The sequence below is a fragment of the Borostomias antarcticus genome, assembly GCF_949987555.1.
Source record: "Borostomias antarcticus genome assembly, chromosome: 12".
In the NCBI taxonomy this organism is placed as follows: Eukaryota; Metazoa; Chordata; class Actinopteri; order Stomiiformes; family Stomiidae; genus Borostomias; species Borostomias antarcticus.
This window is the reverse complement of record NC_140245.1, coordinates 15,087,731-15,115,003: the sequence shown is the minus strand read 5'-3', so window position 1 is coordinate 15,115,003 and position 27,273 is coordinate 15,087,731. Positions and strand designations below refer to the sequence as shown.

General features: G+C 45.4%; 1 protein-coding gene across 1 annotated transcript; it reads left to right on the top strand.

Annotated features, from left to right (window-relative positions):
- The first annotated feature begins 13,503 nt into the window (after window positions 1-13,503).
- On the top strand, window positions 13,504-26,746 carry ndfip2 (Nedd4 family interacting protein 2). The gene is made up of 8 exons (XM_084446786.1): window positions 13,504-13,734; window positions 16,252-16,417; window positions 16,710-16,840; window positions 18,602-18,689; window positions 22,676-22,800; window positions 24,485-24,551; window positions 25,034-25,139; window positions 25,342-26,746. Exons 1-7 carry the CDS (start codon window positions 13,705-13,707, stop codon window positions 25,135-25,137), a joined length of 711 nt encoding a protein of 236 aa, XP_084302912.1. The 5' UTR covers window positions 13,504-13,704; the 3' UTR covers window positions 25,138-25,139; window positions 25,342-26,746.
- The last annotated feature ends 527 nt before the right edge of the window (window positions 26,747-27,273 follow it).

Genomic DNA, 27,273 nt, shown 5'->3' with positions numbered 1-27,273 from the left:
TCGTCAATGAACATTTTGAGATGATGTCCTCAAAAGAGCTTTTCTCTTCTACTTGGGTTAAAGTTGATGGTGTTGAGTATAAAGCTGGACTTGTAATTTGCAGTGCAATGGAGAAAGACATGCCTGTCTTTGGTCAAATAAGTGAAATACTTTTAGTTGAAGAGCATGTTTATTTTTTTATGAACAAGTTATTCACAGAGAACTTTGACGAGCATCATCATGCATTCAGAGTATCACGAAGTGAGGAAAATTGTATAGTTGCATTGGCTGAACTCAAATTTTATACACCGTTTGATGTTCAGAGCTCATACAGTGTGTCCGATGTGAGTTTGTATGTTATACCATCATTTACAATGTTTTGAGTGAATGAGTGAAAGACTCTTGACTGACTGCATTTTGAGAAGCCTGAATAAATTCAGTTAAACTCAGAGCAGTGTTGTGTCTAATCCTTTAACTCTGGTAAAGAGTAAATCATAACTCAGAGCAGTGTTATGTGTCTAATCCTGCAGTGTTATTTTAACTCTGGTAAAGAGTAAATCATAACTCAGAGCAGTGTTATGTGTCTAATCCTGTAGTGTTATTTTAACTCTGGTAAAGAGTAAATCATAACTCAGAGCAGTGTTATGTGTCTACTCCTGTAGTGTTATTTTAACTCTTACCCTGTAGTGTTATTTTAACTCTGGTAAAGAGTCAAACCTTTAACTCAGAGACACTGGCACTTTAACTCTGGTAAAGGGTGAAAGAAGGAACTCTTGACATGGTGTTAAATGTTTAACTATTTTGAAAGTGTTGATTTGACTCAGGTGAGTGTGGAGCTATATAAACCCTGAAAAAGTGTTGAAATTGACTCTGTAAGAGTTAATTCAACACTGGACTTTTTGCTGTGTAGCCTGCTTTGACATGTTGCCAGGTAACTGCAGCTTGGGAGGGTGTTGGATCTGTGTTAAATGGAATTATTGAGGCCTGAAATAAGATTTGACCAGCGCTGAGAAACAGGTTCTCTAGCCGTCCACTGTGGCAGTGGTGAGAAAGCCTGTGGAACATCTATCACTGCACATTAATCCCTAATGCGCCTGATGGCAGCTCCTCTAGGAGGGCAAAGCTCATCCTCGTCCATCCTGGGCCATCCCCTCTCGAACCTACTAATGTCAGATAAAAGTGGCGGGGGAATGGCTCTCAGTGAAGATCTAAAGGCTGCTTAACCAATACATGCACCGGTTTAATCTGACGCAAGTACTGGATCAATCTAAAAGGCCCGGAGTTTACGAGCATCCCGCTGTGATCAGTGCTCAGATGTTAGTATAGTTTTTCCAATCGTGTAGAATAGGCGTAGGCTATAGTAAAAATACTCGTTTGATTTTTTTTTTCACTGTAAATGAGGCCCACACTTCAGTTGATTTTCTCAAGTCAAAATAAAGGTAAAATGAAAAAAAGATAAAAGTGTCATGACTTCTCATTTGGTCCAGTTCCTCTTAAACAGAGAGTGATAGGCCACTGATACCAAACTAAATGTATTACATAGGCTAGCACAAACATGTCATACATCTCATATCTCCTCATCCTCCTTATCATTTTCTGCCAAATCTTCACATGTGGACAGTAGAGTGTTGTATCCGTAGGCAAATGTTTCCAATTTCTTGAAATTAGACAGAAGTCTGACGACCAAGCCTGGACTCACAACACCGAACCCATCCTGAAGAAAGCAAAAACTGGGGTTCCTGTGTAAATTAGCACACAATTGCTTCTGAACTTCTACTGCAGCAACATTGAAAATGTCATGTCGCAATTATACTGGATAAAATAATTCTGATTCACAATATTATCCCAATAAGCATCGGAAAAAATAAATATGCTTACAACTCTTCAAATGGCACTAAAACATACTAGAATCACTTCCATTTTGTTAAGAAACCAATATTTTTATTGCATCATAGCTAGAGGACACATATAATTACTGGACCTTGAAGGTTGTTTATCAGCCACACGGCAATTGCACACAAATACACACCGTGTGTGTGACACACGCATGGGTGAGCAGCGACCCAGGATACGCGCATTAGCGGTCGCCAGTGGAATTAATCGTCAACATTTCTCCCATCCAAGCTGTCCTCCTCCAGGGCCAGCCAGGAGCAGTGAGCAGCCTCGTCAGTGGCGTCCGGGGACCAAGTCCAAGTGCTCAGTCCACGTCCTGGTCAGGGACAGGACTGAAGAGCATCTGTTCTCCTGCATGTTTCTCATATTGTGGTTCTATGTGGAGGGAACCTGAGTGAGCTGGGGGAGAACATGCAAACTCCACACAGAAAGACTCAGGAGATAGCCCATGCGGGAATCGAACCCAGGACCTTGTCGCTGTGAGGTGACAGTGTAATGCGCCACTGAGTCACCCACACCAAGATCTTGATGAATACAGCAATCAAACAATCTTAAAGGGATAGTTCAGAATTTTGTACACAGAGCTTCATATACAACTTCATGTGGTTGATTGATTGAGATCATTTTCAGCTGCTTCCATGCTGTCCACATGTTGCTAATGCTAACGCACTGGCACTGGGGTAACATCCACCATAAACTAAATTAAACACTCCATCGTGCTGGATAGCAAATAAAATCCAAGGACAGGCTGTAGGGTTAATTTGAGGGTTGTACCATCATTCTTGAAGTCAAACATTCCTTAGTTTCAATCAATAGTAGTCTGTGTTGACCTAATGGGTGCTGATTGAAGAAGGGACGTTCACCTAGTGAAACTGTTTCGCCTGGCAAGAGGGAAGCGGGAGAATATTACAGACATCTCGTCTTTTGGGCTGCAGCTCGATGATATTGGAATCTTCAGGAGGTTCGGGGTCGTGACCTTCAGCGCGTGAGAGAACTTTAATTTCCCTGCCTACGAGTGACGTTCCAGAGCTCCTGGTCGCTGACGAGGGAAAGACGCTATCGTTTAAAGTTGTCTTAACAGAGACTGAGTATTTCCTTTTTGAACTATAGTTTCATAGTAAGGTTCATTAATCACACTGTCTATGTGATTGCTTTTGGGAACAGTTTACATTTTGGAATTTATATGGACATTTTGCGTGTTTCTTTCTGTTTGAATCACTTAGACATCTTTGAAAAACTAAAGTGATTCACTGTTTAGTTATGGAAGAGTTTTCTTGGCCCTGATTCTGGTAGAATAGAGGGGTTTAGTAAATTAGTGTAATATAAGAGTTTATTGAAGGGTGAATGCACTAACCATTTTTTTTCTTAATTCTGTGAATCACTTCAATGCAAATCATTAATTGAATGCATAATACACAAATTGATTATTATTGAGAATAGTGTACTTGTACAGTGAATATCCTCTCTGGAATAGTGGCTTGCTGTAGGGTTTCATGGGGGAGCTACACAGTAGCCTAAGTCACACGTTCTCATACCATTTCAGGTTAGCCCCGTGATAAGTAAATCCTGAAGCTCGCCTTATTTTACCGGTCATTTACTGCAAGGTGTGGGAGGGGGCAGGGACTAGGATCCCTTTGTCACCTCAGCCATCCAGAGAACAGTGAGATATTTAGTAGCACCCCTATAGGCGGATATAGCCCTGTCCCCTACACATGCATGCTAAGAGAGTGAAAACACCACTTTCATTCTCGATCATTCTGGGAAACTTGTCCTCTCATTTGCTACCTTGCTGAAACTGCGGCTTCAGCCATGCTAAGCTAACGCTAATGCTAACAAGTCTTAGTGGTTCTTAAACGTTTTTGTCATAAGGGTATAATATATTGATGAGGTGCTTTCCATTTCATTTTACTAGAATTTTGACCTTTAATATGAATTCAAATTAATCGCTAAACAGGGTAATTACAGTAAAGTAGCTAGGCTCTATCGTTAGCTAACGTACCTGCCGCCCCTCCTGAAAGACCCAAAAAGCCAAAAATAGCAGACTTTTAGGTCGCTAACATTTTTAGCATCAGTCAAAGGAGTGTAACATAATGAAAAGTAGCAAAGCGGCTAGCGGACATTTTCTTACTGGGAATGAGAGATGATGAAATGAAAATATTTTCTGTTTCTGTTGCTAGCTACATAAGTACTGTAACCTCAATTAAAGGTATAATATGTAATATGTGAATTAGGCTTCGGCTAGACACGGCAGTGAAATGTGACCCAAATCCGATCTTTTTGCCTACATGCGACTCAGGTCAGATTTTTTCATGACCGTCTGAACAGCGCAAGTCACATGAAATCTGATTTTTTTTAAATCCAACCTGGGTCGCTTTCAGAGATGGTATTATATCGGATACATGTCTGATGTTTTGCAACGCGCCCGCCGTCTGAACGGTCAGTGACTTGAGAATTCGTGAAGCATTTCACTGTGGTGTGCTTGTGTATGGAACGCCAAATGGGTCATAATTCGCCTTGATTTTTCGCCGTCACCAGGCGTATTTTCGTTGAAAAACGCCGTATTGGACAGCGCAAATCCTCGCAATGCGCCGTTTAATAAGCGCCTGGCGCCGCCAGGCGTCGGTTATGGTTAAATACGCCTGTCGCCGTCAGGCGTTTATTAAACGCCGCCAGGCGTCTCATAAGCAATTTTTTGAAAGGTACGCCCACTGGCCTCTACAGTGACTCAGGTAGTACAATTTATCTTTTTCCTCCAGGCTTGTGATGTCTCTGTTCCAATCAGGCCATTATGGCCGTGAGTGTCATGTGGGTATGAAATGTGCTATACAAATAAAGCTTTGATTGATACTATTGATTTAGCTAATGTATATCTAGCTGGCTAACGTTAGCTAACTGGATAGCTTGCCAGCGATTCCTGGCAGACAAAAATCTCGGTGTTATTACAGAAAACATTGTTTAATTAGAATATAAGACAAACTCCAAAGTATTATCACTCATAAAATGATCTGAGGGCTCCCTATCACATGCCATGAGCTCACAGCACTTCTAATCTGACAACTAACTGACAAGTTGAGCTAAGGTGAAGAGTACACAGGCCAGTGAAAGTGATGACGCAACATCATTTTAAACTTAAACAAACGGTAACAAAAATTAATTGTGTGATTTATTTTAATGGTTACCATGCAATGACTGTATTCTTTTAACAATAAAGACCAAGAAATATGTAAAAATATATTAAATGTTGATGATAGATGTGCCGAGGTTGAGCTCCGGCTGATGATGTTTGGGAACCTATGTGCCGGGGCTGAGCTCCGGATAGCCCCGGCCCAATTGAACCCCTGATTATACTTGTTGTCAGCACTTAAGCCATAAAAGCCCGGTCCTGTTGTACTCACTAACAAATAAGTTAGTGTACATAACCGGCGAGACCTGCGGTCGTCACGTCTGATGTTTCCGCAGGGAAGACATCCGCGGCTCGAGCTAGACCCCCATAGCCGGTTGTTAGCGCATGTTACGTTCCATGTAGACATGTAACAGCCGCACCAAACAACCAGATTCACTTACCGGAGGGTTGAAGAGGACATTCTTGATCTCTTCACGCAGACCTGTTAGCGACAACCTAGAAGAAGGCCCGAAAATGTGAAAGGAGCAGCTGAGCTGTGCAGGTGAAGCCCACTTATTCAGTGGTGCACCGGACCTGGTTGGACACAGGTGCGTGTTTTTTTTTTTTTCTTCAGTCAATTCGCCTTATTCACCTCAGGTCAGTCTGACATAATTGGGGGTGTGGATGCGGAAGTGCCCGTTGACTTCAATGTTAAAAGTTCACTTTAAAAACACCACTTCAAGAACCAAAATAGTCAAAATAACAGGCTGAATACACTATTGGGGTTACAAACTCATCATTACCAGACTCTGATTGTTTTTCACTGCTGTTGTTTTCGCGTTTGGAAATACATGGGGGTGAATGCAGCTGACGGCTAACTATGGCTCATTCACCTCCATGTATTTCCAAACGCGAAAACAACGGCAGTGAAAAACCATCAGAGTGGTGTTTTTACAGTGAACTTTTAACATTGAAGTCAATGGGCACTTCCGCATTCGTACCCCAAATTACGTCAGACTGACCAATATGGCTGCCAGGTGAATAAGGCGAATTGTAGCTGGCTAGGTTTCACAAGACAATAGAAGCTCGCCCTGTAGGGCAGAGCTCCACAAAATAGAACTGGCGTTGGGTTTGAACGCTCTTCCGTGTTTGTTATTGGTGGTGCACCCTGCAATCCCTGCACTTGCTAGAACCATAACGACCATTTTTTAGGCAAGGCAGTTTACAAGAAGTCGAAGATACATTTAACATGTTTATGGCTGTTACACTGTCATAGGACTGACTTCGACCAAGGTTCTATTAGTCGAGCAATCGCAAAGCTTTGTTTGTTAGACAAAAAATACATAACACTAATAAAAATAGAGGGGCAAAACAGGAGCTTTTTTGAATTACCTAGACATGGAACATCATTTTACAGCCCTGAGTGTGATAGGATAATCTTTTAAAATTGTATGTTGTTTTTGTTGCTAACCTTCAAGGCTTTAGGCTACATTTTTCAATTCAGAAAGAATTGAATGCGCAGCCCTTTGCCATCGCCCCTTAGGCTATCATGTTATTTTGATTTTGATTATAAACTATGTCTGGCGCTAATTCACATTTGGTGGATTCAGGTCTAGTGGGCCTCAGGCCTGCATGGAAAAAGATTACATTTTATTCTAATAAAATACCCCGAAAAAAGAGTCTGAATATATATTAGCTCTCTCTTTTTAGCAGGAGTGTGTTTAAGTCACCTCTAACATGCTCAATGCCGATAGATCTGAGGGAGGCCAATGAATGATTGGCCTACATTGCAATGGCAATACATTTTCTGTACTTTTTAAACTGTTTTTAATTGCATGTCAATTAGGTTAGACTTAGTCAAACCCTCCTGGGTGCTGAGTCATCACCTGCCCCATTACCCTTTAGCCTATCAACAGAGGAGGGATGTGGGCTTGTATATATATATTAGGTGTTTCTGACGTGCCAATCATAACTAACCTAACGAAGGTCCAGATAGGACCCAAACATTGTTTTGTGCATTAAAGTTCTTTGTGGCATGGAGCTATAGTGTGCGGGCCTCCCCCTTTCCTTCTCAGTCTGTGTGATAACCTTAAGCTTATGATGATAAATACCAAACAATTCCTTTAAGTCCCTGGATGGGAGCTACACCATGCTGCACACAGCACTAAACATCACCCAGAACCAGCATGTTACCAACACACATCTGCATGGGGGACTACCAAGGGGGTTACCAACACACATCTTCATGGGGGACTACCAAGGGGGTTACCAACACACATCTGCATGGGGGACTACCAAGGGGGTTACCAACACACATCTGCATGGGGGACTACCAAGGGGGTTACCAACACACATCTTCATGGGGGACTACCAAGGGGGTTACCAACACACATCTTCATGGGGGGCTGCCAAGAGGGAATAGGACCCAGGAGAAAAGGCGGGCTGGTTGAGACACCAGGAGCTTCCAGCCAGCAGACTGGGAGCGACACATGGGCATGAATCACGAGGGCGTCCCACACTAGCATGGATCACGAGGGCGTCCCACACTAGCATGATCACGAGGGTGTCCCACACTAGCATGGATCACGAGGGCGTCCCACACTAGAATGGATCACACGGGTGTCCCACACTAGCATGGATCACGCGGGTGTCCCACACTAGCATGGATCACGAGGGCGTCCCACACTAGCATGGACCACGAGGACGTCCCACACTAGCATGGACCACGAGGGCGTCCCACACTAGCATGGATCACGCAGGTGTCCCTCAGGATCACGAGGGCGTCCCACACTAGCATGGACCACGAGGGCGTCCCACACTAGCATGGTTTACGAGGGCGTCCCACACTAGCATGCGTGGACGTAGTCAAGAAAGTGGCAGGGCAGGAAGTACTGGTGAGCTAGCCAGATCCTCGGAGGATTGGGATGATTGGAAACGGAGAGCTTGTACAAGGTCGACCTAGAGAGAATATATTACTGTGATGTGATCAGTTGAGATGAGAGAAAAAATGAGAATCTTTTTAAATTATCTCTTATCGATCTATACTCTCTTTAGAACACTGACAAGAGTCATGAATAAATTAATATTTAAACCGGTCATTTAATCTTCCTGCATCAAACAAACATCAAAGCATGCGCTTGCCAGTGAACTTGTATTCATTCTTAGCCCTCAGTTTAATGAGCCGCTCAGTTTCTTCATCAGTCTCTTAAAGAAGCCAACAACCGTACAGCGTTTCTACCCTCCAGCAGAAGAAGGAACTGTTGAGTGGCGAGCCAGAAGCCACAGAGCTCCTGGTTGAAGATGCTGTTCTTCCGTTCCCTGGGGTTTCCCCGGGGGTTCACTGAGGGGTACCCTGGGGTTTCACTGGGGGTTCACTGGGGGTTCACTGTCGACTGAAGAAGGCAAGTGGCTGCCGGGTACCTCTCACCCACTGCTCGTGCACCGCGCCCACGTCATGGTTCGAAGTGTGACGGTGATCAGCACAACCATGATAGCCGTGCTTGCCTTGACAGCAGCCTTGACCTCCACCAACACCTTGACCTCCACCAACACCTTGTCCTCCACCAACACCTTGTCCTCCACCAACACCTTGACCTCCTCCAACACCTTGACCTCCACCAACACCTTGACCTCCACCAACACCTTGTCCTTCTCTGCCATCTAGTCTCTGAGCCGCTAGAAGAGAGCCCGGAGGTGGGATAGGAGTTCATCTCTGGAGGTCCTGCATAACGATGAGGATGTGGTCTCGACAGACGAAGGAAAAGAAAGATAGAAAGGTTGGTCTCTTAGCACAGAGTCCGTGAGGCGCTGGAAGGTCTGTGCCGTCTTCGTGAGGCCGAAGGACATCTATAGGAACCTGGAACAGTCCGAACCAGGTGATCAGTGCTGGGGATGTCCAGCGGGCGGACGAGCACCTGGTGTTATCAACGGACAAGGCCCATTTGGGAGAAGATGACCTTACCCGCCAAGTGGGCCGAAAAGTCGTGGATGCGCGGGACCGGGTAGTGGTCAGGTGTCCTTGCGTAGTTGAAACGGCGGTAATCGGCGCACGGCCGTAATCGCCCACAGGCTGCCGAAGCGGCGAAGGCTGCCGAGGCGCTCCGTGTTCTCAAATTCCGCCCTGGCGATGGAGAGTTCGGCAGGGTCGAGGCGCCGGGGCACGGGTATAAAGTGACAGGCGCGTGGTGGCAATTCGGTCTTCCACCCCGTGCTTGGCGGTGCATGATGAGAAGGTGGGCAGAATGAGTCCATAGACGGAGGGAGTGGTCCGCTGTGTGGAGCATGCTAGACAGCCTGACGGAGTGCGCTCCTCTGAGTGTGCAAGTGTAGATGGCCCGGCGGTTTTTCACGTCCACCAGCAGTCCATGGGTGTATAGGAAATCTGCGCCGAGGATGTGTGCCATTTATTGCTAGCCACGAAACCAAAGCTGTTTTTCGGAATCGCTCCCTCGTTCCCTCACTCCCTATATGGGGTTCACCATGTAATGAACTACCTAGGGAACGGAGAAAATGTAGGGTACATGCGCTGTTCCCTGGAAATCAAGGTGAATTGTGGGTAATAAATAGTGGACTATATAGGGAACGAAAATTCCGTGGAGAATTTGGACACTACAAACAAAATGTCTGACGCCCCAGTGCACTATATTGTGAATAGGGAGCGATTCCGAACACAGCCCAACCGACTAAACAGGAAGTGTCACACACAAACAACAGAAAGAACGGAAACACTAACAAGAATAATAGTTCCGTGTTACTCAGTGTCCAGTGAATTATGTACAGCCTCTTCAGACATTTTTTGTACCCTTCCCCAGATCTGTGCCTCGATACAATCCTGTCTCGGAGGTCTTCAGACAATTCCTTTGACTTAATGGCTTGGTTTCTGCTCTGACATGCACTGCCAACTGTGGGATATATAGACAGGTGTGTGCCTTTCCAAATCATGTCCAATCAATAGAATTTACCACAGGTGGACTCCAATCAAGTTGTACAAACATCTCATGGATGATGAGTGGAAACCAGATGCACCTGAGCTCAATTTGGAGTGTCATAGCAAAGGGAGTGAATACTTACTGTATGTACATGTGATATTTTATTTTTCATCCATTTTGTAATAAGGCTGTAACATAACAACATGTGGAGAAAGTGAAGGGGTGTGAGTACTTTCCGGATGCACTGTACATGCAGATATATGCAGATAGAGATCCATTACATAGCTGATGGTTCTCAATTTTTTAAAGCTTTTTTTAAATTATTTTTTGTAATTAATTACAGGAGCAGAGGAGGGGTTTATTCGGCCACATGTGAGACACACATAGCACACAGTGAGCGGCGACACAGCACACACACACATGCACCATCGGGCGTCGCCAGTGGAAATGGTTCCCTGCATTTCTTCCATCCAGCCGTCCTCCTCCAGGGGCAGCCATCATTCATGGCGACCCCGGGACCAAGTCCAAGTGCTCAGTCCAGGTTTGGGTCAGGGACCGGACTGAAGAGCATCCGTTCTTTTATCTGTTCTTTTATATCTATTGGGTTATTTAGGAGGAAACCCTTGCGAACATGGGGAGAACATGCAAACGCCGCACAGAACGGCCCGGAGACCTTCTAGCTGTGAGGCGACAGTACTAGGTACTAGGTACTGCGCCACCGTGCCGCACATGAGTGATTTTGGGGTTCAGTGTCTTGTTCAGGGACACTTTGGCACACTCTGGGAGCTGAGATCGAACCGGGGACCTTGCGATCCCCAACTGGCTGCTCTACCTCCCGAGCTGTGCATCCAGATCCATTGTGTAGTTGGCTGTGACATGAGCAATGAGTATTAATATCTCAAGAGTGCAAAGTCTGTCAACATTTGTATATGGACCATTGTATATGATCGTAAATAACCCTATAAGAGGGCTTACGATGCTAAATACCAAACTACTCCTTTAATATTATATAACTCAACTGTAATATATTCATATAGGCCAGGGGTCTGCAGTCTGCGGCTCTTTAGCCCCTCACCAGCGGCCCCCTGGCTTTCACAACAATTATATGGAAATGAATAATTAAATAAATGTATTACTATATCAATAAATGTATTACTAAAATAAATGCTCATGTTGGCATTCAAGTTAGCTAACTAGCTAGATAGCAGCAGACAGGCTAATCCAGCACAAATAGGTGCAAACAAGTTTTCCTGGGGGAGGACCTTGAGAGACCCCCCCCCAATGTGTCCCCCCCTGGGTGTGTACCACCAAGCCTGACAAAAAAATCTAAGGAAAACACTGCCTTCGTTATAAGGCTCAAATATGATTTGCACTCCAGTGAGATTTTGTATTTAGTTTTTGGCCAAAAATGTCTCTTTTGATAGTAAAGGTTGCTGACCCTGATACAGATTAAATTTTTAGGTTTAGGGTAATATTATATTATTAACATTTATATTATATTGTTATATAAGGATATAGTCAGGAATTGATAAGCAACTGTGAAGGGGAGCAGGGCCAAGAATTCAAATGTAGCTGTTGCCTACTTGTAGCTACTTGTTGCATCATCTCTGATCGATTTGGGTCTGGGTGAAATGAGTCTTGAAGCCCGGTGAGCTTGGAGGCTGGTCCTGTCACAGTGCTGTCTGAACAGCTGTGAGGAGAGATGTTCTGTCCAGAAATACCACCAGCGCCACGGTCCTGTCCGCTCGGAGAGCCTGTCAGACAGGCATCACTCCATATTACATAATGACACGTCCATTTTGGCGTTGCTCTGGGCAACCAAGATACGTTTTTTTGTTGTTGTTCTACTGTAGCTGCAGTCTGCAGAAAATATGAAGGCTGGTCACTAGATGTTTTGCCACAATGGATATTTCTACTTTAATGTAAAACGACACAATATTCTATAAAACTATGTGGGCCTACACAAAACTCTATATGAATTGTCTCTGAATTTAGATATTAAAGCAACATATTCATACGTTGCTTTAATAACAGGCTCCTTCCGTTGCTCTCGACCATTAGACAAAGATACTGACAGCTGTTTAGTTTAGAGATCTCCATCTCTAATAGTCTCACGTCACCTGTAATGGAAGAAGTGGACCTGCGTGTAAGTATTCTAACCTGCGTGTTAGTATTCTAACCTGCGTGTTAGTGTTCTAACCTGCGTGTTAGTATTCTAACCTGCGTGTTAGTGTTCTAACCTGCGTGTTAGTGTTCTAACCTGTGTGTTAGTATTCTAACCTGCGTGTTAGTGTTCTAACCTGCGTGTTAGTATTCTAACCTGCGTGTTAGTGTTCTAACCTGCGTGTTAGTATTCTAACCTGCGTGTTAGTGTTCTAACCTGCGTGTTAGTATTCTAACCTGCGTGTTAGTGTTCTAACCTGCGTGTTAGTGTTCTAACCTGCGTGTTAGTATTCTAACCTGCGTGTTAGTGTTCTAACCTGCGTGTTAGTATTCTAACCTGCGTGTTGGTATTCTAACCTGTGTGTTTCTGTGCATGCAGACTCTCAAGCACAAGCTGATTCTGTTTCAATATAACCTCTCTGGGCACTTTTAGGTGGAGTGCTACTGCACGCGAGGCCTTGTCGGCTCGTTTCATCGAAGTAGCCTATACTGCAGACAGATTTCCTGATGGAAAACCAGTTTGAGCAGGCTCTCTGACTGAGCCCCTGAGAGCACTGAGTCTCTGGAGAGCCCTGGGGGTCCGGATCTGACTCTGGAACAGCTTTTCTATGAGGAGATATCAAGACTATGTTTGCTTACACAAACAATCAACAAATAACTGTTCGCATGTTTTCCCTTGCTCTATAGCCAATGGATTTCTTTACACATGAAATGGCTAAATTACCTTACTAATGAATGTAATAATTGAATATTCATATGTTCACTAGCAATATTCAATTCCCCCAGGAAGCCATCTATTTTCAGAAGGGTATGATTACACTGCCCCCTTGTGTCTGTATTTGGGCATTGCAAGACTAGTGTCAGATAGCACTCACTAGTATTCTTGATCATGTACTTTTAATCACTCACACACACACACACACACACACACACACACATATATATATATAAGCGCACGTACACGCACACATACACATGCGCGCGCACACAGACACGCTATCTCTCACTTGGAATGTCTAACACAATATATCACAAGGGCAGTTTGGGAACAAGTTGTTAGGGGGCAATCTCACAGTAGCATGATGAGCCAAAGGAGCCTGCGTTCTCAATAAAATCAGGGCCTCATACATTTCTAATCCCCCATGTGTTTTCTTCTAGGGTCTCTGTGCACCACCACTCAAAGCAATAGTAGTCTATCCAGTTCTGGTGTAACCCAGAACAACCAAAAGGGCGTGTGGTTAAACCCAAAACTCGAATATATCAAAGAAACCAGCTTCAACTTGTCAGAGAATTGTGTTGGCTGCTAAGGCCTTTCACATTATCAGGCTTTCAAATGGGATACTAATGGAATAGCCTCGCGTCACCAATGGAATGGCATAAACTAGGTAATTGCCACCCCCTAGTGGTGAAGTTCAGAATGACAAATTGCGTCACAAGTCTAAAGAGCCCACCCGTACGGAAATTTGCGTCAAATAGAAACAAAGCCAATGGACCGAACGTTGTTTCTATCGCGCCTGTATGTTTAGCTCATACACTTTCTAGCGCTGGAGTCACTTTAAGTTCTGTTGCGGCTACTTAACATCAAGTTAATCGACTGTTTGCTGGTTGGCGAGCTTGCCAGCTGAGTCTAACGTCGAGATGGACCAGGCAGCAAGCCGTTATCAAGTGGTGAGTCAAAACAAAACGACTTGGCCTAAACGTAGCTTATAGCTAGCACTAGCTAGCTACCTAGCTGTCTCTGATAATTAGATAATTTACATAGGTAGCTTGCAATGGGCTTTTGTCAATCATTAAAAGCTCACCAGCTAAGCAAATTAGCTTGGAAAGTATGTTGTCAGACTGGCGTTACGCAATTTTCCTTATTTCACTTTACGTCACCATATACACACCGCGATGCACTGTGGGATCGACAGTTTATTTTTATCCTGTCAAATTCAAGCTCTTCGTTGGATTGATCTGTTTAGCTTTTGAATTTAACGAGTCCGGCTCATCAAATTGCACCTTTTGAGTCGATACCACAGTGTATCGCGGTGTTTATATACACATTACATTCACATGAACTGGTGTGCTGGTTGAGCTAACCAGTTAGCTTAGTGCTAGCTAGCCAGTTAGCTTTCGTACCTGCTACTTCCGCATCTGACTGTCAACTTTCACATTTATACATTATAGTAATTTAACAGACGCTTTTATCCAAAGCGACTTACAATTTTTACATTTAATATACAAACGTACGTAGTCAGCGTTCTCGACAGAACTCAAAAGTGCACCCCCTTTCTAAGCAAGTGACTAGTCTAGTGCTAAAGGCAAGCTAGCTAGCTTTCTAGCTAATACTGTCACAATAAACGCAATTTAAGAAATTAAAACTATTTGAAGATGGCATTCATAATGCAGCCAGATAGCTAGCTTTCAATATCCTCTTATAGGGACGCGGTTGTTAGACATATACTTAAAGTGGGAGATCTGAGCATGTTCAACATGGATGCTAGCTAATGTGAGCTAGTTACTAAGAAGAGTCAGCTGCTCTCTAGCTGGCTAGCTCCATCATCAGCTGTCAACGAAATCCATTTAAGCTCAGATTTAGATAATGTTGTAATGACTAGGTTACTCATGAGTATTGACTGTCACAAGCATGAACATACGGCACATCAATCCTCGTGACCTCTTTTGCATTTTTACATCTTGAACGGAGGATGCATTGATATGAAACAGCACCATTCAACTGTAGCTGTAGAACACCTATACTGATTATTGAACATGCTTAGTATTAAATAGTGTTTAGAAGTTGAATTAGTTCTCAGCGTTGGAAGGTAGGGCATTGGACATGGACATGGACACATTTCCCCCATGTCTTTGCAGAGCCAGGCGCCTCCACAACCACATGCTCAGTTTTCATCTGGGCTTTTCAGGGCAGCCAGTCGCTAGGCAACTGTGGTTTTGCGTTTGTGTGTCACCACTTGTCAGGTTTTCCATTTTACAGTCTAATCTGTATTTAGATGCTCCGCGGCTGAACATGTACTCTTAAGAGTACACAAGGTTTACTATCCACTCCACACACACACTCACACGCACACACACACACACACACACACACACACACACACACACACCGGATCGCCCAGCACTTGGGCAGCCTGCCAGTTACCACAATGCCAACATGTTTTATCTTGCATAATGCCATTAGACCTTAACATGAGTCAGAACTGGCCTTGATGTAGGTCTACACTGTCCCCATTCATTGAACTTGCACACTGACCCCCAGGGCATAGGTTAGAGATATGAGCTAGGATGAGATTAGGCTAGAGATATGAGCTAGGATGAGATTAGGCTAGAGATATGAGCTAGGATGAGATTAGGCTATCTTAACTTTAACCCGCTAAACCACAACCCTGGTCTGGGGACCTTTGTTTCTCTATGGCATGCTATTCAGACACAAGGCTATGCCCGTCCATATAGTATATAGATCTGTAATCTAAGTGTGCCGTCATTGAGATCCCTATGATGAGATCTCACTGTCACTGTAAACGAGGGAAACCTCAGTGTACTCTCAAGTGTAAATAAAGAATGAATGAGTTCTAGAGGCCTCTGACAGATGTAGCATGGCGACTCTTCCTGTATCTCATTACTAACATCTCTCTCAGTCCGACCACATCGCTTTCAAACTCAGCCCCGGCAGTCAAATCACATATTTCAGCACGGACACTTCCTACTTCAGAGAGAGGCCCCTGCATTGCAGTCTGGCTCGAGAGCGAGAGTGAATTAAAAGCCTCTAAATCTGCCCCTGTCCCCTGATAGGCCGCCCAGACCTATTTATCATGGAATTGCCCTCCAGAGAAACCCCTGCTTCGCCCACTTATCCTAGTCTAAACAGGTGGGATCTGATTCCACCCTGTGAAGCAGAGCAGGGAGAAGATGGCGGACGCCTATAGCGCGTCCCTCTAAGCAGCCTCTCAGCAGCGCTCCATTCAGGTCAGGCTGGGCTACTTCCTGCTTTTCCTTTTTCCCACCCTCGTGCGCACTCCTCTCTCCCTTTCTCTCCTCTCTCCCTTTTTCTCCGATTTCTGTTGCATAACTGGCAGTGTGAGTGGGCCTGTGGGCAGGGAGCCGAGTGGTTTTTTTTTGGGGGGGGGGGGTTAGCCAATCAGAGGCTCACTCGTCCTCTGCGTCTCCTTCCGAACCCTCTTCCAGTTGCACAATGAGGATGACGTGTCCGAGGCTTCCACCAGCGGGGGCCAGCCCCAGCCGTCCACCTCGGCCCAGGCCGGCCCGGTCCATGAGCCGGCGCTGCGGGAGGAAACCGAGGCGCCGCCGCCCCCCTACGCCAGCATCGCTCTGGGGGCCACCGCTGCTCCCGGTACCCCAGCCTCCACACCTCTCCCTCTCCTCTCCTCTCCTCTCCTCTCCTCTCCTCTCCTCTCCTCTCCTCTCCTCTCCTCTCCTCTCCTCTCCTCTCCTCTCCTCTCCTCTCCCTCTCCTCTCCTCTCCTCTCCTCTCCTCTCCTCTCCTCTCCTCTCCTCTCATCTTTCCTCTCCTCTTCCCTCCTCTCCCCTCCCCTCCCCTCCCCTCCTCTCTCCTGCTGTTCTCCCCTGTCCTGCTCTTGATTCAGCCCGTGTGCTGCTCTACTAACAGGCCGTGTCTCTCCCCAGAGGGCTCGTTCGGGGGGGACTTCCCCGTGCCGCCCCCCTACAGCGTGGCCACCTCCCTGCCCACCTACGACGAAGCGGAGAAGGCCAAGGCTGCAGCCATGGCTGCCTCTGCTGTGGATGTGATGCCTCGGGTAAGACCAAGCGTCGCACACGTGACGCACACACACACACACACACACACACACACACACACTTGGGATGTGTGCAGCGGCTGTTTTCACTGACGACTATACTGTTGTTTTGTCGCCGGCTACACAACTAGTCTAACTCGTTTTTTTATATGGACGTGTGTCTGCAATATCTATCTGTCTAACCAGCCACTCAGAGGCAGCCCTCGTTACAAAACAGTAGTTCAGGCCGTGTACAGCTTATTACTTAGCAAAGGTCTCAGTGTGATTGATTTAGTTTACTTGAAGAAGAGCAGGCTAGCCTAGTAGCCTGTGATATTTCAGTAGGCTAACATTAGAACATTGATATTAGCCTATCAAAGGTAGGCCTATTAGCCTATCAAAAGTAGGCCATATATCTCATCTAAACTAAGCCTTTGAAATAGAATTAAGCAGAGCACCATGGAATGGCTGTTTCATGAACGGATATTTGCCGTTTGTTAAGCAGTTGAAAAACAAACAAACAAGAGAAGCACGATGTGGCACAATGTGACAAAATTAAATAAAGAGCCTACTTCATATGGACGTTGATATACATCCTACGCATGTCCAGACATATTTCAGGTAGGAACATGCCCATGGAACAAGGCTGCCCTCCTAGCCCAGTTCTGAACGCTGCGCGGGGAACAGAGCTCCACGTCTGGCTTCAAACACCATCTAAGCGGGGCCACAACTTTCCCAGCTGTTAAGGAGACACACTTTTTCTTCGCAACCAACTCCATGTTTGCTTGTTTTCTACAATAGTGCAGCATGTCAGGCCCACATCCGCTCCCCTCAGCTCGGGACAGAAACTAATGTTTGTGCACAGAAGGAGAGGGCTCAGAAGGAAAGGCTCTGCTTCGTCTCTTAATACCCAAGAAAACACGCAAACTAATAGCCTGGACTCCGTGTGAAGAATAGGTCTCTATTTAGTTTGAATGCCGATGGACACCATCGGACACAACATGCGTGAAACTTTCCCGTCGTCTTTCAAATCAAAGTAACTCCTGAATTTAGCTGGTTTTATGACCAGAGCTGCGGGACTCAATAAATGCTGTAGTAAAGATTGAAACTGCTCTCTCTCCCTCTCACTCACACACACATACTCACACACATACTCACACACATACTCACACACACACACACACACACACACACAGGTGCGCACTCACTGAAATTGACAGGCAGGGGGTGTGACTAGTAAACAACTCTCAGTACTTGGTTGCTCATTGTTCAGGTTGTTATCAGGTCTGGTCCAGTGAAGACTGATGTGCGAGGTGACTTTGCACTTATTCTTTTTTATAGTTTAACCCACTAGTATTTCCTAACCGCCTAGCAGAAGCAGCGCCTTGTATTGGTATAAACGACTATCCGCGCACATCCCTAACACACACACGCACACACACACACACAGGCCCACACACAAGAGCACGCGGTCTGAGGGAAGTTCCGTTTGAACTCCCCCTTCTGTGTCGTCCTCTCTATTAAACGGTTTTAGAACATCATTTGTCAGCAGAGCAGTAACGCGGTCGAGGACGCGGCGGTCTAGGAGGCCGTGGTTTGGTCCGGTGGTGAAGGTGTTCCTGACCTCAGGAGAAGCCTGGAGAAAGAGGACTCTTCCGCCGCTGTGCTGGTGTTGCAGACCCTGTTGTCCTACCAGACCAATCCCACCGATGCTGCTGGTGTTGTTGTCATTGTTGTTATTGTTGTTAAACGGTACACTGTAAAAGCTTGTTTGTGTTGTAGGATGACGACTTTCCTCCCCGGGATGACTTCAGCGACGCAGACCAGCTGAGGGTCGGGAACGATGGCATCTTCATGCTGGCCTTTTTCAGTGAGTACAACCCAAAATATTTTTGCACATGTGTGTTGGGCTGTGACGGTATGGAATTGTTCTGCAAAAAGTTTACCGCCAAAAAAAAAGAAGTTGGCCATTGTGCTTGAGACGTCCTTGTGGAGTGGGCTATTTCTGGAGCAAACAGCCCAAAACATTTTTATAAGCCCTTTTGAGTTTTTGATTGATTTTGGTAGGCTACTATCAGCCCTCTAGTTTATCGTAGTACAAAATAGGTTTTATTAAACCGAATTGAAGTAGTTGAAGAGTTTCTGGATGTAGAACGCCTGAGAGTGAAAGTACATTTGTGCGTTATTACTAGTCCCGTACATTCCTGGCCACACACATGATGAAATCATGAACAAAATACTCAACCAGAAAGCTAAACTGCAATACAGAACTGTCACTTGCAATCTACAAAGTAGCAAATGAGGCAAAAGTTGCTCATTTGGACACTAAGGGAGGTGAGCGTCTACTATGCAGTGTGCCTCTGCAAACAAGCGCTCTCCTTGCCTGTGGTCTCAACATGACACACTTTCCATTCCACTTTCCGGCTCTTTTGATTGGCCAAATGGAAACTGGGCTGGACTGGACTGAACTATTAGAATGGATATGGGCTCCATCCCTACAACCTGCCGAACGAATAGTCAGGGCATCCCTACACACATACATCACACATGCACTCTGGTAACTTTCACCAGAAGAGACACATGAAATGAAATAGGCCTACAAAAAAAACAAGTGAACGTTGTGGCGTTGACGATAATGAGCTCTGCTTTGCTGTCGGCATGACGACCGCGGTGTTGGGGTCATGTGGTTATGGTCATAGCCCTGGATGTGTGCCCCTCAGCACTGTAGCATGCAGCAGTGGCAGTCAATATTCTATAGTATAATCTAATGGGTAATAGATGGGGGTGTAACCGTTCGGTACATACCTCGGTACGGACGTCTCGGTTCGGTTCAGGAGCGGCGCGCCTGCACTACTCTGATTCCTTTTCTATTCTTTGAAAATGATCTTGAATCAATCTTTTTAATATAATTTTATTTACAAACAGCAATACCTTTCAGGCTGCATCACTGCCCCTCCCCCCCCAAAAAAAAACTACAACAACAACATAACAAAACAAAAAAAAAAAGTTGACCAGTGGAATAGCCTACAATGCTGTGTCAAGTAACTTTGCTGTTTCTTTTTCTTTTAAGTGTTTCCCCCTCATTCATACCCCATTTACCCCACTTCACTCAACCTTCATATTTTTGGCCAGAAAAATCAACTTGTCAACACTGTGAGCAGACAGGGAAGACCTGCTGGCAGTGACGATGTCCCCAGCAGTAGAAAATACCTTCTCACTTGGCACAGATGTCGCAGGTACAGCAAGATAGTGCTTTGCCAACTTGGCCAGATGAGGGAATGTGGGCTCATTGGTCCTCCACCATACAAGTGGGTCGGAATCCTGGGAAATGCAGTCCACAGACTTGTAGGAGGCAAAGTAGGCTTGTCTCTCACCTTGGGTGTGAAGAGCTCACCAAACAGTTCAGCCATGGCCGTCTTCTTGGCAGGAGGAGATGATCCAGAACCCTCTGTCTGTCTCTGGGGATGAACTGTCTGCTGCGGTCTCCGTGGCCCCCTCCTCACTCTGCAAGATATAATGGCAAAACTACTGTACTGACACTGTAACAGCAAGTGTTTCAAAATAAGCAATGGAGACATTTCATGCAAAATAAAATGAATTCAATAGATGAGGCTGTTGTAGGTTCTATCACGACAGGCATCGTCTACATTAGGGCTGCACAATTAATCGTGAATCGCGATTATGACCTCCGCAATTAACTAATCGCAAAAGGGCACAATTAATGTGATTAATAATTTTGCTTTGAATTGAGTGTGCTAGGACACGGACGAATCACACCCGCTTATTCTGCCTGACCAATCACATGCGTTCCCGCTGAGTGCGCTGTGCGTAGCACTTTCACTGAAGACAGATAGCAGTAGGTCAAGACAAGTGTCACAAGAGTACCTGCAGCCGTGAGTAGTGAAAAAATTAGCGAAAACGAGGTCAGTGAGTTAGTAGAAAGAAAGGGATCAACGTCCGTGATTTGGGAGCATTTTTATTAATATATTTTATTTATATATTTTAAATATACAGTAGGACCCCACTCATCCGAACTTCAGAGATCCGAATCTCCCGGTCTACCAGACAGGCTTAAAATACTTCTTTTTTTTTTTTTTTGCCTGCTATCTGGTTACTGGTGGGATTTTCATTACAGTACTGTATCCTACTATGAATAAAAACAGTACTGTATGTAGACCTACATGTTGCCTGTAGGCTGTAGCCTACTGTCACGTTTCATTTCTTTGTTACTTTAATGTCGAGCGCAAAACGCAAACGAGTCTGCTGCGCGAGAGCTGCATTCTTTGGTAGCCAGAAAGCGCATCAGCAACCTGAAGCAGAGGAGCATCGAGTCATTTTTCGTTCCCAGTTAATGGACTTCAGGAACACAGACGTGTTGTGGGCATGTAGATTAGCCTACTAGACCTACTGTATTTGTTAAATAATACCCTACAGCCTAGCCTACATCTTTCTCTTAGGCTACAAAAGGCGACGACTTGTCTGTCATTTCATTTATCTATTTCTTGATTATCATTTGCTCTAATTGTTCTAATGTTGGGTTGTTTTTAGGCTATACCATGTTGTTCTGCGAATACAGTAGCCTATCGATGCAGCGTACGCCTCATTGGAGAATAAAGTACTGTATTTGATCAAAGCACGCACTCAAGTGGAAATCCGGTTATTTTATTATAGGCTACTGTAGGTCTATTATAGGCTAGGCTATATGAGTTTACTTGGCTATTTGATTGCAATTTTGATGCATTTCCACAAGTAATTAAGGGTATTTATTGGTCTATTATGAGTCTATATGAAACAAGTATACCACTTATTGAATTTGGTGCATTTTAACATAAGTTTCAGTCATCCGGACATTTCAGAGATACGAACGACCTTCGGTCCTGTTGGGTGCGGATAAGTGGGGTCCTACTGTATATTATATATTAATCACAATTATTAATCGCAATTACCATTTTGAAGCAAATAATCACAATTATTATCTTTTGTCATAATCGTGCAGCCCTAGTCTACATGCGGAAGACCTTTGAACCTCGGATCAAGAGCTGTGTGTCCTCACAAGCAGAGTGTCTGTCCTTCAGGTTCTCTTTGATAGACGCCTTGACTTCTCTCACAGTGGGACTGTCTTTCTCCTTGGGTTCCACTGAGTTGAGCACTCCGGTTCTGAGAGGCAGGATCATTGATACCGAAGCGGTGGTCTCAGTGCTCATCAGTGTCGTGATGTTTTCTAGTGGTTTGAGGACCTCCATTACCTCCTCTGCCACTCTCACATCCTGATCAGACAACATGTCTTTGTTCTTCTTGAGGGCGTTTTCTGTGAGTGCCGAGTACACAGCCGCTCGCTGTTCGAGGTCTACCTCCTCTCCAGCATATCATAACTGGAGTTCCAGTGGGTGGAGACATCATGGATGAGGGTGTGTTTTGGCATTTGGAGCATCTCCTGTTCGGTCTAATAGACCATGATTATTAAGGCTCTGCCCAAAGTCAAGTGTATGCTTTTGACTGGTTGTATTTTGCGTAGAACTGCGTGGGGTGAAAATGCCCTCTATGGTGGAGTCGCAGTTTCATAGGTTTACCACAAGGTGGCAGCATCCAGACTGTTCCGAGATACCTCTGAGATAATCTCTACCCATTTCTATTGGAGCAAAGAACAGACCGGTCAGACACAGGCACTCGAGGTCAGATGTCTGTCTCACTGTCGCCTCATCATCATCATCATCATCATCAAAAGCGCTGAGCTTGAAGACGGCGTTCTTAGATGTGTGTTTTTGTTCTGTCCATCCGCGTTTCAGAGTGTGTATGAGCTGGACATGGGTACCGCACGCACAGCCCTGACCGTCTCCCTCGTGTCTGTCTCAACAGTGGCCTTCCTGTTCAACTGGATCGGATTCTGCCTCTCCTTCTGTCTCACCAACACCATCGCCGGTCGGTACGGGGCCATCTGCGGCTTCGGCCTCTCTCTCATCAAGTGGATTCTGATCGTCAGGGTACGTAGATGGCCGCCACGCTCCCAACATCTGAGGGGGGAGGGGAGGGGAGGGGAGGGGGGGCTTATCGACGTCAGAGTTCGGGAATGAGCCTTCCACTTCCTCAAACGGAAACGAGCGTTGGCCTCGTCAGAAAGCGAATCCACGATCCCTCCCTCCCTCCCTCCCTCTCACCCTCCCTCCCTCCACAACTCTCTCCCTCCCTACCTCCACCCCTCTCTCCCTACCTCCCTCCCCCCTCTCTCCCTACCTCCCTCCACCCCTCTCTCCCCCTCTCTCTCCCTACCTCGCTCCCTCTCTCCCTCCCTCCCTCCATCCCTCTCTAATCTCTCTCCCTCCCCCCCTCCCTCGAGGTCTGATGGTAGCGACGTGTCATGGCGTCAGCGAGTTGAACTCGACCAAAAAGGTAGCAGCTGCTCCTCCCTCCCTGGTCCCGTCAGCGGGCCCCTCCCCCGGTGCGAGCGCGTCCGGGGCGGGGGGCGGGGCGAGGGGCGGGGCCTGCAGCCCAGAGAGATAGTGTGTCAGGGTGAGGAGGACACCTAGAACCGGATCCGCCATCAATCAAAACCCCCCCACCCCCCACCCTTCTCACCGGTGCCCCGGGCTGGATCCCGATCCGGATGGATCCGGTGACGGGACCTGAGCGCGTGTGTGTGAGCGCGCGGGTGTGAGCGCGTGTGTTAGCGTGCGTGTGTCCGTGTGTGTGTGAGCGTGCGCGTTGCGCAACTGAAGAGCAGGCCCGATCAATGGCTGCTCTGGTTGAAATACTGCGCTAGCGAACCCTCGCTAGGAATCAGCCTCAACCGGCTAACTCAACCCAGTCTGTCACCACAGTCTGCCGCCCACGGCTTCACAGAACCCCCGGATTCTTAGCTGTGCGCTGAAGGAGACCCGTTTCTGGTTCTGGAAGCGTTATGGAAGATATCCGCGGTTTTCTTTGCGATGAGCCTGAAGCGCTGAACTCGGCCGCAGCGCTGCGCCGTCCAGCGAGGGGCTGCGATGGTCGCCGTCCGTCCCGGAGGCCAGTGGTTCCCAAAGTGGGGGTCGGGACCCCCTGGGGGGTCGCGAGACGGGGATGGGGGGTCCTGAGATGATGAGGTGGGGGGTTGCGGGGTTGCAAGATCATAAAAACAATTCAATATCCTATTAACCATGATTGTTACAAAAGGTGAAAATAGTATTTACATTCATCATAATACAGCTACTGCTATTGTAAAATATTACAATAGATTGTGTTCTTTTGTTGTTGTTGTTGCTGTAATGCCTATGAGTGCGTGTGCGCGCAAACATTTGCATTCTTAAATCACCTCCGGATATAGAGGGGGTCGCAAGTCTGGCACCGTTAGTTTGGGGGTCGCGGGCTGAGAAGTTTGGGGACCCCTGCCGTAGACGACAGTAGGAGCGTCTCGACCGCAGCTGGAGGACTGGTCCAACACTGAGACAGCAGCCCTGTCGTTTCACAGTGAAAAAAACAAACAAACATGTATGGTGTCTCGTCTAGGACATAGCTGCACATCAGCATGTGCTCAAGGCGGAGAATACTATTAACATGCTGGCGTGTGACCGTTTGTGCAGATTCAGTTTGATTATGAAGCCATGAACAGCATGGACATATGTTTTTATTTAATTATTTTTCCCGACGGGTCTCCTGGCAAATTTAATTTGATTTGATTTGTGTCCCCAGTTCTCTGATTACTTCACTGGATACTTCAACGGGCAGTACTGGCTCTGGTGGATCTTCCTGATTCTTGGTGAGTCTGTAGGACACAGTCTCTGTTGCGCTGTCCAGCTGGCTGATTACGGGATCATATCTTCCAGTTAATCCTGCTGTACAAACTACGGCTCCTCTGAAGGGCTGCTGTGCAGCAAATGCAAATCTGCTCTGTGTGGTTAGCACACTGGCGCCATCTGGTGGCAAAGTCAATTAACCGCTCATGCTATGAATTAATCCCCAAATCACATATATTATTGTTTATTGTTTGATATGTTATTGAGTTATTTTCCACATTGTTAAACATGTGGTTATTAAGTCATTGGAGGACAATAGACAAAAATATAGATTTACTTGTAGAGACCAATAGGTGAATTGTTAGTGTGTTGTTGACTAGTGTTTTCATTGGGTTGTTAGTGTGTTGTTGACTAATGTGTGTTGTTGACTAGTGCTTTCATTGGGTTGTTAGTGTGTTGTTGACTAGTGTGTGTTGTTGACTAATGTTTTCATTTGCATGGCCAGGTCTCCTGCTCTTCTTCAGGGGATTTGTGAACTACCTGAAAGTGCGCAACATGTCAGAAAGCATGGCCACTTCCCACAGAACGCGCTTCTTCTTCTTGTACTAGAGGTGAGGACAGATACATACGCTCCCGAGTCAACATCTATTCTCAAATATACCTTTAAGTTGTTACCCAAGTGGTTGTTCAACCTGCCTCTATGAACACAGCTCATCTTATGGATAGAACATTAATTTATCAATGGACTTCAGCAATCAGTGGGTGAGTAAAAATGTGTTGCATTTCTAACGGTTTTCCTGTCATTTTCACCAGGTTGTCAGACCAAACATTCTTCCTCAATGTGAAATTCTTTGATGATGTGCCACCCCTGAAGAGGCCGGGACTCAAACCCAGCACGAGAAGAGGAGGGAGGAGGGAACCACTGTTCCCAAAGTCTGACCTCTTCATTAAAGCAAAATGAACAAACTAACCCGTCTTTTAGAATATAATACATTTTAACCAAGTTGGAAATTGTGTAACATGTTCAGATTCTTACCGGCTTTGTTTGGCTGCTTTCATTTCAATTGTGTTCCATCTGTCTGTGATACGATACGTTATTGTCTCAACGTAATTGATTCCCAAGTCTAAGTATTCCCAAGTCTAAGTATTCCCAAGTCTTAGTTTTCCTCAGTCCAAGTATTCCCGAGTCTTAGTTCCTTAGTTCCCAAGTCTTAGTTTTCCCAAGTCTTAGTTTTCCCAAGTGTAAGTATTCCCAAGTGTAATATTCCCAAGTCTAAGTATTCCCAAGTCCAAGTATTCCCGAGTCTTAGTTTTCCTCAGTCTAAGTGTTCCTCAGTCTTACTGGGTGCTCGTGCAGCGCCTGCTTTAGGTCCTCTCTTGAACTGTCCAAGAGGGAGACGAACATCACGGTACTCAGACAGGAGGTTTTATGCAATTTTCTCCTTCCCTAAAGTGGATGTCTAGTCCTGTGGTGAGAATAAACTAGATAGTTGACTTGAGACTTTAACGTTTCTGTTTTGTCAGTATCCTAACTTGAGTTCCACGGTTTACTGAGATCATGCCTGAGATATGCGTCTGGATTTTCAGTTAGGATAGGTCTTTGAAATCGTCGAGGTAGTTTTAGTAATTTTCGCTTTACTTATACTTTTACCCAGATTACATTATGTTTCTGGGATAAGGATATGCTCTTTAATATCAATCAATGTTTTGATCCAGCTTATGCCAATTTGAAATTTGCACTTTTCAAGAACCTTGATATGAGTTGTGAATTGCTTAATTGTAGTATTAAGTAGACTGATAGCTTTGTCAATTCAGTTTGAACTGGAATTTGTATTTGTTCCAAAAGGATATTTGCCTTCTGCACTTTTTTGTGTGAAAATAATGTAATTGTTCGCCATTTATTTGATTGTCCAAATCAGCCTCAACTGTGATACTGTAATTTATGCCAAGTGTGAATGACACTGTTTTGATTCATTTATGTTACACAAATGCGTCCTCAGCAATATCTCCATTTTAAATTGAAAACCACAATGCATGATTAGACAGGCCAATCGGGTTGGTAGAGCAGCAGTCTTAGTATTCTGTTTGTTTGTAAAACAGCCAAACTATTTTTGTCAGAAATGATTATGTAACATCTATTGAGAGGTGATCATGTGTGCTTGTTAACGCGTATAAACTCTGAAGTCTTGCGAAATGCCAATAAAGTTTAAAATGCACCCTGGTGACTCGACCCAAGTGGGATTTTGTCTGGAGTTGGATCGCATGAAAAGCCTGGCGGCAGAATGTTCTCTATAGTCTTTTACTACAATATGCTCCTTAGAGCTTAATGTTTTTTAAATTTTTTATTTCATGTTGTAGCATGTTTTCTCCAGTCAATTAAGTTGAAAGGTCAATTATTTGAAAATCATGTAAATCTTTTTGAGGTGCGTTTGATTTTCCTCCCAGTTGGCAATGATGGGACTGACCTATTGGTGTCATTGAACTAATATTCAGCTCACCACAACATTGATTTCAAGCATTATTGACCTGGGTCTGGTTTTGTTACATTCCATTCCAGTCTAGGTCAATCCAACCAGATATACTCACTGTGAACCACAAGATTCTCTGAAGATTTCACCCCCCTCCCCCTTCAACCCAGCCTCTTTATAAACTGTTTTGTGACCCATTTACATAACTCCCTTCCGGTTGGCAAACGTTCTCTTTTATGAGGGTAGGGCAGAACCCCCCCGTCCCCGCTCGCGTGCT